The sequence below is a fragment of the Gadus chalcogrammus genome, unplaced genomic scaffold, assembly GCF_026213295.1.
Source record: "Gadus chalcogrammus isolate NIFS_2021 unplaced genomic scaffold, NIFS_Gcha_1.0 GACHA112, whole genome shotgun sequence".
Taxonomy (NCBI): domain Eukaryota; kingdom Metazoa; phylum Chordata; class Actinopteri; order Gadiformes; family Gadidae; genus Gadus; species Gadus chalcogrammus.
This window is the reverse complement of record NW_026613547.1, coordinates 114,152-124,933: the sequence shown is the minus strand read 5'-3', so window position 1 is coordinate 124,933 and position 10,782 is coordinate 114,152. Positions and strand designations below refer to the sequence as shown.

At 41.4% G+C, this 10,782-nt stretch overlaps 1 protein-coding gene and 1 non-coding gene across 2 annotated transcripts; one reads left to right on the top strand and one right to left on the bottom strand.

The window, feature by feature from the left end:
- Positions 1 to 257: 257 nt before the first annotated feature.
- Positions 258 to 377, top strand: LOC130378891 (5S ribosomal RNA). The gene has a single exon (XR_008894984.1). It is a non-coding gene; the product is annotated as a 5S ribosomal RNA (ribosomal RNA).
- A 6,355-nt stretch (positions 378 to 6,732) lies between these two features.
- Positions 6,733 to 9,857, bottom strand: LOC130378888 (uncharacterized). The gene is made up of 4 exons (XM_056585492.1): positions 9,066 to 9,857; positions 8,475 to 8,968; positions 8,031 to 8,362; positions 6,733 to 7,914 (listed from the first exon to the last, which is right to left on the bottom strand). Exons 1-4 carry the CDS (start codon positions 9,192 to 9,194, stop codon positions 7,334 to 7,336), a joined length of 1,536 nt encoding a protein of 511 aa, XP_056441467.1. The 5' UTR covers positions 9,195 to 9,857; the 3' UTR covers positions 6,733 to 7,333.
- Positions 9,858 to 10,782: the final 925 nt, after the last annotated feature.

Below are 10,782 nucleotides of genomic sequence, written 5' to 3'. Positions count from 1 at the left end.
TGAGGGTCCCACAGACACACACAGAGCTCCCAGCACTGCCCAGCACTAACACTAACCCTAACCCTAGCCCACAGACACACACAGAGCTCCCAGCACTGCCAGCACTAACCCTCACCCTAACCCTAGCCCACAGACACACAAGAGCTCCAGCACTGCCCAGCACTAACCCTCACCCTAACCCTAACCCCCAGCACTGCCCTAACCCCAGCACTGCCCACACCTGAGCTTCATGAGGCTGACTTTCACAGGTAGCAATTGCTTACGGCCATACCACCCTGAACACGCCCGATCTCGTCAGATCTCGGAAGCTAAGCAGGGTCGGGCCTGGTTAGTACTTGAATGGGAGACCTCCTCAGAAGCCCAGGTTGCTGTAAGTAGTGGCGGGTGTCACCAAAAGAAAAAAAAAGCACGCCCAATCTTGTCCGATCTCGGAAGCTAAGCAGTGTCGGGCCTGGTTAGTACTTGGATGTGAGACCGCCTGGGAATATCAGGTGCTGCAAGCATTTTGGCTCTGCCTCCTAGTGGGCCCCTGCTGCCCGCAGCACTCAGCACAATTCAGCCTGTTCAAGTGCAGGCTGCAGTGGTGCTCTCCATGGTCCTGAAGTCACACAGACACCGGTGACTCCCACAGTCTGCCTTATATATATATATTCACCTGTCATCGTATGACTAAATGTTAACTTGGTGTATTATTGCCATGCCATGTAAACCGAAGTCCGGAGGCTTTAGCTTGATAGCATTATCAATCGCTAGCATGCTCGCTAATAGTTAACTGGTAAGTCCTAATGTATATATTATCCGTTCAGATACCATCATATGAGTCTGTGTGGCATGCTAGCAAGCTTCGCAATCAAACTTATTTTATTTATCTGTGTATATAAAAGTATTACTGGCGTTTTTAATAGCTGAATAGTCAGGGGCACAGGAGAGACGTTCCCTCCAGGGCCGATGTTCTCTCGGGGTAACACCCTTAACTTTGACAGGCAGCGGGTCTGCTTATAGGTCGGAATGAATCGGACACGATTATTGACGGGCTGGGTACTTTATTCGTAGTTCCAGTGACTTAACAGTACACACAACCGGACTCGTTCGTTCACTAAACTGACATGCGCAATCACTCGCTCTCCTTGCTTGTCCGCTCACTCGCTGAAGTCAACACACGCTGCCATTCTCAGGCACACACATACGAGAGCGTAGTGTGTACTGAATGCATCGTGATGATGATACACTTCTTATATTGACACGACACCGGCTTCCTCTATCTTCTTCGCCACCTTTTTTTAATAAATCGCCGTTTCTCGTTTTCCGACGGCGACAACCATAGATATATATATTAACTAGATGCCTAATACTGTGGCGTCTAGAACGTTACCATAGCCGGTCATCTTACCACAGTCAGCTGCTCACTCATAGCATTGTGTTGGTAGTGGTACATTTACTTTTTAAATAACAATAACTTGCTCAATTTTCAACTGATTTACAAACGGTTTGGTTTATTACAAACGTTATTAACGTGGTTATGATATTGTACATATTTTAGAACATTATTCTGTTTTTCATTATTCTATCAAAAGTAGGCAGTGTCATAACTACGTCTCTGATGTTTATAATGAACCAAACCGGTTGAAAATCTGTGGAAAATTGAGCAAGTTGTTATTTAAAAGTACATACACTGGAAAAAGTCTTCTGTTGAACCAAGTAAAAAAAATATGGGTAATGGTTCACATCTATATTACATAACTTGAGCCAATGACAAATATATAGCTTGCCTCAAACAATATTTCCTATGTTCATAAAACAAAATAATACAACTTGGCACCAAGTATAATTCTATTCTTTGAATGAAGTTAATACATTTAAATCGTATGTTAAATCCTAAACCAAAAAATATTGATTCACTCCAACAATTGGTTCTCATTTAAGAAATATCTATCAGAAATAATTTGGTTTATCCAATCAAAAGATTACAATTTAATCAAACAATTGTTTCTCATTATGTATACATCATCATCATCATTTTTTCCCGCTCGGCTCTCGCCGCTTCATGGCCTTGAGGCGCTTCTGTCTGGATTCGACATCACATCGCGACATCAGTCAGGGTTAGGTGCTTTGCCAAAGACACCTCGATACACTGCTTGGTGAAGCCGGGGATTGAACCAACAACCTTCAGATTACCAGCCAACCCGCTCTACCACCTGAGCTACTGCCGCCAGTGGGTCATCGTAACTCTGGTCAAGGGTAGTCCTTTCACCTCAAAAAGTCGCCAAAAGTCACCAATAGCAGCTGAAAAAGAAGCTACATTTGTCGCTTGTCGCTGTTTTGAAAAAAAGTCGCCAAAGGGGTCTGAAAAGTAGCTAAATATAGCGACAAAATCGCTAAGTTGGCAACACTGCGGTTTGGTCCAGTAGTCGTAAGCGTCTTTGTATTTAATGCGCATGCGCAGGCTTGTACGTAACCTTGACATTTTACATTTGTCAAAATAGATATTTCTTAATTGAACTCCTAACTAAAAATATCTATATTTCACAGTATTTTGAAGTAAAAAAAAGTTATTTTAAAAATAAAACAAAAAATGTTTATTTGAATTGAATTACAAAATAATAATCAGATGAAGTGCGGCATAAATCCCTTTTTCCAGTGTACCTACCACTACCTACACAATGTTATGGGTGAGCAGCTTACGCTGGGAAGATGGCCGCCAGTGGTGACGTTCAACTCCATTGGCCAGCAGCGTGGACGAGGCATCTATTTAATATTTATATATATGGCGACAACATCATGACTATCTCCTTATGCTTCCGGCTCTCAGATATTTTGAAATATTTTTTAATAGCCTGAATAACACAATTATTTGTCTTATATATATTTGTATTGTTAGTTTATGCATTGTTATTTATTTTTCTTTGTTTCCATCTTTTTCTGGGTTGCAGTAACTTACAAGAGGTCCCCACTTGGACTTGGAGGATTCACTGCAAGCAATATACAAGTAATTTAATATAGCACCACCACCTCTCTCTCTAGCTAAGATGGCTTCTTATTGGGCCAAAAGACGTAGGGTCATCAGAACTGTAAGGGACATAGAGAAAGATATCCTTAAGGAATACGAGGAAACTCTGCATAATGAAAGTGCACCAGTGTGAATGGGGAACCACCCTTCACAATCTCTCAAGTTTGCCAACTCGATACAACACTAGCTTCCCATGTACCTATGGAAAATGAGCATATAGATGGTAGTGTAGATGGCAATGATGAAGTTGAATCAGATTATGTACAAATGGAAAATGATCATACAGATGGTAGTGTAGCTGGAAGTGATGGAGATGAATCTGATTCTCACTCTGACAGTGATGAGCATCAACCTAGTCAGGATCTGCTTATAAGGAGCCTGAGATATTGGGCAACATCCTACTCCATCAGTCTGGTTGCTTTGTCTGCTCTGCTGTCCATCTTAAAGCTATTTCACCCCAGGCTTCCTAAAAATGGAAGAACTCTGCTTGGAACACAATCTCATGTTGCAACCACTCAAATGCAAGGTGGCGAGTACTTTCATTTTGGATTGGTGCAAGGAATACTTTCACGATTGAAATGTCTGAGTTTACCAGTGAACCTCACAACTCTTACTTTACAGTTCAACATAGATGGTCTCCCCCTCTTTAAGAGTTCAAGTCTTCAATTCTGGCCTATACTTGCAATCCTGAAATGTGATTACACTAAGTCCCCATTTATTGTCTGCATATTTTGTGGTTTAAGCAAGCCAAAGTGTGTTGTTGAGTATCTGAAGCAATTTGTTAGGGACCTTAAAAATGTACTGGCTAATGGCATTATTCATAAGGGTAAGCTATTGAATGTAGAGGTTTCCTCATTTGTGTGTGATGCTCCCGCCAGAGCCTATGTTAAGAATGTTAAGTCACATAATAGGTATTCAGGATGCGACAAGTGTGATCAAGAGGGTGTGTGGAAGAACAAAATGACGTATCCTGAAACAGATGTCAGGCTGAGGACTGACTCGAGTATTATGATATGATTGATGAGGAACATCACTTGAAACAGACACTCAGTCCTTTAACAGGGATTGTAAAGATGGTTTCTTCATTCCCAATAGATTATATGCATCTCTGTTGTCTTGGGTTGATGAGAAAACTGTTGAATATGTGGTCAAAGGGCAAGCTAGCCACTAGGCTTCCTTCACAAACTGTTAACAGTATATCAAGCAAACTGCTGGTGTTACATTCCCACACCCCTGTTGAATTCAATCGTAAGCCAAGAGGTTTGAATGAGCTTGATCGTTGGAAAGCTACTGAGCTCCGATCCTTTATGTTATACTGGGGTCCTGTAGTTCTGAAGGGTTGCCTTCCCAGTGAGTTTTATGACAATTTTATGTTATTTTCTGTGGCCATGTATTTGCATTTGTCACCGGGACTTTCTGACCAAATGGTTGAATTTGCACATAGATTGATGATTTCCTTTGTGAAACACTTTGGACAGCTGTATGGTAGGGATGAGATTGTGTTCACTGTTCATCAGCTTATACATTTAGTTGATGAATACAAACAATTTGGACCTTTAGATCATGTTTCGGGATTCCCTTTTGAGAATTATCTAGGCCAAATTAAGCATCTTTTACGCAAGCCACACAAACCTCTACAGCAGGTTGTCAAAAGGTTGTCAGAAATGCCACATGTTGAGCGTCCATTAGCAACAGATGAACCAGTCTTACAGAACATCCATACTGATGGACCACTTCCTCGACATTTCAATGTTGCTCTACAGTACAGAAAGGTCTCCAGTAATCGCTTTACCTTGTCTACAAAGCAGGGGGATAATTGTATTGAGGTGGGAGATACAATTGCAGTAGTGCAGAATATAGTCCAAGAAGAAGATGAGGTCTATGTGATATACAGAAAGTTCAGACACCAAGAATCATATTACACTTATCCCTGTGAGTCCTCCTGCATAGGTACATAAGGTTAGAGAGTTGCCTGTCAATCCCATTTGTGACAGAATGAATGGCATTACTTTTATATCGGTCACAAATGGGACTAGTCAATCAGGTTAATTGAAGTGGCCACCTTGATGTTATTTTGTTCTCCTTTCTGGTATCTAAGGAGAACCATTACTCGTGGTGTTTGGGTATAGTATAACATATATTGGTAGTTAGTTACCTCATTTGGCAGATGGAAACTAAACAGATATGTATTTGAATTAAAATCGAATTGCCATTTGCAAAACCCTGTTTATATTACGTTGTTTATCATACTTCTTAAAAATAGCACTGTATTTTCTGCCTGTTCTTTTACAGCCTCGTTTGAAAAGGCCAAGCAACATGAAGAAAAGTATGTCACTACTGGATGTCCGACCACAGATTTGGAATCAGAGGTGGAAGCAGATGTACGTCGGAAAAGAAGAACAAGGTACAGTTGAATTCCTCAACCAAATGTGCTGGGTAAATTAGCCTACACCTAGACGCCGCTGCCTTGTGGTGAGTGTCAACCCAGAGATTATAAGGTCAGGGTTCGATCTCCGGACGAGTCATAACAAAGACTTGAAACTGCTTGGCACTCAGCTTTGAGTGTTGGATTGGATATCTGTCCTGTGTTATGTCTATGTGTACTTGTATGTCAATCCGCCTAATTTCACAGAAACAGGCGATGGGCTCCTGACCCGAGAACAGTCTTTCTCAAGGCTTGCTCATTTAATGTAATTATATTTAAAATTCTTTCAATTGCTGGGTATGTTTGATTTATATTTTTCAAGAACAAATACTGTGTATGCGGAGTCAGATGAGGAGCCAGAAACCAGCAGTGTTAAGAGAAAATTTGCCAAGCCACCTGCTATTCACTTTCCAGGTACAGTGGTGACACTGTCAGTTATGATACTACAACTACTTTTGCCATGTATAATTCAACTTATTTGTTAATACAGTGCTGCCAGTATCCAACCAGTACCCCTCTCTACCAACCCCAGATGCAAGCAGTGGTATGTCATTGCTTATTACAATGGCATATGAGCTTTAATTTAGTTCCTCTGGCAATACATGCAAACATATCAGTCATGTGATATGTGTTGAAAAGTTACAGCTCTATTCCTTTCTTGTGTTCCCTTCTTTTAGCCTCTGGAGGAAACTATTCTGAGGATGTTCAGTCATTTGACCAGCCTAATAATGGTAAGTGAACCACTTCACATAACTAAAAAACTATCAGGTCGGACAGATTTTAAATGTGCTTTGTCTGAGTTATAGCAATCATAGTTTATGTTTTGTGTTCTCTCATTTTAGACTTTTGTGGAAACTTCTTGGCAGAGCTAGAGTCAACAGATTTCTGTAATGATGGTAAGTAGACAAATAGGCTCCATGGCTATGTGATGCCCTCAGCCACTCTTATTGTGTCTAGAGTCTGTTTATTCAGTGTCTCCCTATCTTGCAAGGATATAATTTGATTGTCCTCTTTTAGACTTTCCTGGCAATCACCATCAACACCCCCAGGGCTATACAGGTGAGTTAACTAACATTTTTTTTATATATATTTTTTAACACCAGACATGCCAACCAATATCAAATGCTGCCATTCGATGGCCAATCAATCGGCATCCTTAGTTGCTATATGGTGCTCAAAAAGTGCAAATGTTAATAAATATCTTGAAAGTGTATCTCTGTCTTTGGAAAAAAGGCAATCTTGGAGAAAGTCTGCAAGTGTGTTGAAGTTTACCAAAATGAGAGAACCCTCAGCAGTCCTCTAGAATTAATAAGATTTTTAATTGATATATCTCTAAAGATACGAAACAGGATATCACCACAGAACCTCAATTTAAGTTACACAAGCTAGAACAAGTTGCAAAACAGCTACACAACAAAAACAAAAATCAGCACTAAAAAACACATATGAAACATTTCACCAAAATGGGTAATTTCACGCTTTTGGAGTCCTCATCCCCATCCTTTAAAGAGCCATCAGCACAAACAAACACACAGATGAAACATTTCACCAAACAGGGACATGTCATATGTGTCTCTGAAGGCAGATGCCCTGTAAGCTTTAGGAGTCACCCGCCGCCCCACCACCCCCCAAAGGTCAAAGGCCACGCATCATATTCAGAAAGTTTATCCATACATGCCAAGAATTGATCCACTAAAAAACATATGAAACATCTCACCAAACGGGTCATGGTACGATTTTGGAGTCCTCATCCATATCCTTTAAAGAGCCATCAGCACAAACAAACACACAGATGAAACATTTCACCAACCAGGGACATGTCATATGTGTCTCTGAAGGCTGATGCCCTGCTAGAGCCAGTCAAGGTCCGACCCCTCATTGTTAAAAGATTTTTTGTTGACTCAATAGTCAAACAGAACTTCCTCACCCACTGGCAAGTCCTTGGTTGCAATGAAAAGGATCACATCCTTCATTTCTCCATGCTTGTCCACCACACAGTGCAGGGGCTTGATGTTCGAGTTATTTTTGGAATGATTCACCAGCCTGCCAAATGTTCTCTTGTCAGGGTGGCAATGACACCTGTCTGAGTGGGCATCAATGCACATTGGCTGTCCTTTACTGTTCCGGAAAAAGAAGATATATCCAGTCTCCTTTCCAGTTGTGTTTTTGTGTATGTTCTCGCCCTCCTTTCCACTAACAACAGGCCCATGATAATCACATACAACCTGGCCTTTCTTAAAAGTGCGGGTTGTAATGATCCCATCGCCCTTCTCTTCAAACTGTGTGATGTGCAGTCCTTTCCAGTCTTGTGTTTTCACCAATGTCTGGATCCGTTTGTTGTCCATGATGCGGTCCTCAGATCCAGATGCTGCCCAGTTCTCCACAACCTCAGTGCTGATGTTGGCAGCCTTGCACTTCCATCCCTGCTTTTTGACCCATGTGTCGACACGCTCTTTCGTTGGCCTCCTCCGATTGAATTGTTCTGTCAAAATAAGTAACAAAAGTGTTGTTAGCTATGAACACAATAATTTAAAATGTCATTTCATGCAATCAGTTTTTCTTGAAAGTAATGTTAAATATGTGAAGTCAAATACTTACCACGGGTGTGTTTTACACGCATTTCTAATTGCTTTTGCGCCCAGTGTGTGTAAAGCTTCCGCTGATTGGCCTCCGAGGTGTCCCTGCGGATTCTCACTTTTGGGATTTGACCACTCAGTGTCACAGGGTGGTTTTCCAAGAGGGACTTGAATGCCTCGTGGAATTTGACTTTGTCATTTCCCTCAGGAATCCTCTCTAAATCGATCACTAGCTGTCTCAAGGAAGGCTGAGGGAGAGCACAATGGTCACCATGGCTGGAAGACTCCACTGACTGAGGGCTGGTCCCTTCTCCAAGAGCCTCTTGACGGGTCCCTTCTCCGGAAGGCCCAGCACTATATAAAATAAAACACAATGAGATTATAAGAAAACCATGTGTGTGTCTACATATAGAATGTGGTGTGCTTGACTATGTTGGCATTATGTTGACAAATATGAAATGCTTACCTTGACTTCTTCTGCTTCTGTAATTTCTTCAGCAGACCAGCAGCCATCACAATGGATTCAAGAGATTTCATCCTGCAATGTTTGTCAGCTGTTGTGCCAGAATGGGCCAGGTAGTCAGAAACTGCTTTCTTCTGAGGGTCATCCAGGCGGTTAGCTGCTGTCTCAAATACCCTCCGTACAACCTGGCTGCTCACCTGGGGGACGTTGCACTTTTGCTGGAGCTTTATCAGATCACCAGCTGCATTGTAAATTGGCTTACCGCGGGAGGACACAAAGAAAAAATCATCTCCATCCTTCTCATCCTGCTCATCTCGCTTACGTTTCCTTTCGCCAGCAAGGAGCTGTGGCCGCACTTTGGTGTAATATTTCTCAAACCACGCCTCCTCCTTCTTGGACAGGACAATTGAGACCACAAAATGTGCAGCCGTCTTGTGGTCCTTTACAAAAACGATTGAATCATCATCTGCGTGTTTCCGTTCAAGCCATTCCTTGACCTGTAACAAAAAGAGGATATGCCATTGATTAGGAAATGTAAGGCTAAAATGTCAGGGTAAATGTATCAATAGAGCACAATAGAGCAGTAACACTCACCTTCATGCTCTGCACCACACATGGCCGTTGGCAGTGTCTTAGTATGACAATTGCCTCAAGATAGTATAGCACAAATATGCACTCAGTCCTACTCAGGGAGGAAGAAGAACTGTCATCAAGTTGATTCATGATTTTCACTAAGTCACCTTTGTAGTTGCAATTTTTGTTAACGACTTATCTAATTTACTTCAACTAGCTATGAGCAATAGAAATCGGGGAGTCCGGAAAAAGTAATGACAAAGACTTTATTGTTACCCACAAAATAGGTACAACAGAGCCGAGCATGTGATTTTGCAAAAGACACACTGACTGGGGCTCCGATCCCAGTCCCTCTTATCCACCTCAACCGAGCTGTCATGCATGTTATACGACCGTCCTGGTATATGTTCAAAATGGCCTTACACGGTATGGAAAGTTAGCCTTACATTCCCTTACGTATGTGCTCATCTCCTGTAGTTAATGTAAATAATGGGAGGATGTCCGTAGCCTGGGCCCCAAAGTCTTTGGCGCCTTATTAGGCCATTGCTCTGGGTCCAGAGGTGGTTTCTCTACTTTTCCACTATTAATGTTTATGCCTTGGTATATAGGCCTGATAATACTCATAGTTAATACAAAAGTAATGGTTAATTTCTACCACATATCCCCCCTTGTTGGGGCCAATAAGGTTCCAACAAATTACTTGAATTATTGCTAAGCCCTTGCCAAATTGACACCACATCTGGTCATCAGTAAAAACCTCAGAGCTTTGACAGGGATTTCAACCTGCAATATTTTCAGGGATTTCAACCTGATTGTAGGCCAAAAAGATTTACCAAATGCAGTGTTATTAACATTCTAATCCCTACAAGTTGTACATATGTAATCATAAAACCTTTCTAATCATAATAGCACAATATTCCATATTCATCATGCAACTATATAAATGTGTATCTAGAATACCCACATAATAATCATAAAAAGCATAATAATCAATAATCATTCAGCATGCATTGAAAATTGGCATTTCAAAAATATGTGACATCATATTATACATTTCAAAAATGTGTGACCCAATATTATACTAAAAAGTGGACACAATAATATACATTTAAAGAAATACGTGACATAATAATATGGGTCATAATAATACACTCAAAAACTGATGTTTCATCATAATACAGTTTTTAGAAATGTGAGATTGTCTGCATGCTTGCACGGATTTGAATGGCTCAGGTGATCTTCATGTATTGGTGCGCAGGATACAAGTGGGGGTTTTGGACATTGTCATAGATGTTGCTCCTGTTGGCTGAAATCAAGCCTTGTAGATCACGAGGCCGGCTCACATCGAGAGGTTACTAGCACATCGTGTGAGCCTCCACCTGGTGTTTGATGTATCACACTCCGCTCTCCTCTGCAGATTCGCTCTGAAGCACTTCCCCATAGAGCTTCCACTCCCAATCATTTGACTCATCTATGCCAGTTACCCTAAGGGTCATCTCCTTGGAGAGCCTAGATGCTATCATAGATCTGACTATGGGAATGCAGCAGCAGAAGATCAGACCCATCACTGTTAGTACTATTAGGAGCACTGCACCTATTTTTGCGAACATCATTCCCCACATACCAAACTTTGATTCAAGCCATCCAAACATTCCCTGATCATGGCCTGCATTTTCCTTTAACTCCTTTCTTAAACGTTTTAGGTCAGGGGTGCCCAACCAGTCGATCGCGGTCTACC

Coding starts and splice junctions, on each gene's coding strand:
- LOC130378888 (XM_056585492.1), bottom strand. CDS start 9,194: ATGAATCAACTTGATGACAGTTCTTCTTCCTCCCTGAGTAGGACTGAG. Junction 8,363..8,474: donor CAGAAGCAGAAGAAGTCAAG/GTAAGCATTTCA, acceptor TATTTTATATAG/TGCTGGGCCTTCCGGAGAAG. Junction 7,915..8,030: donor GCGTGTAAAACACACCCGTG/GTAAGTATTTGA, acceptor TTATTTTGACAG/AACAATTCAATCGGAGGAGG.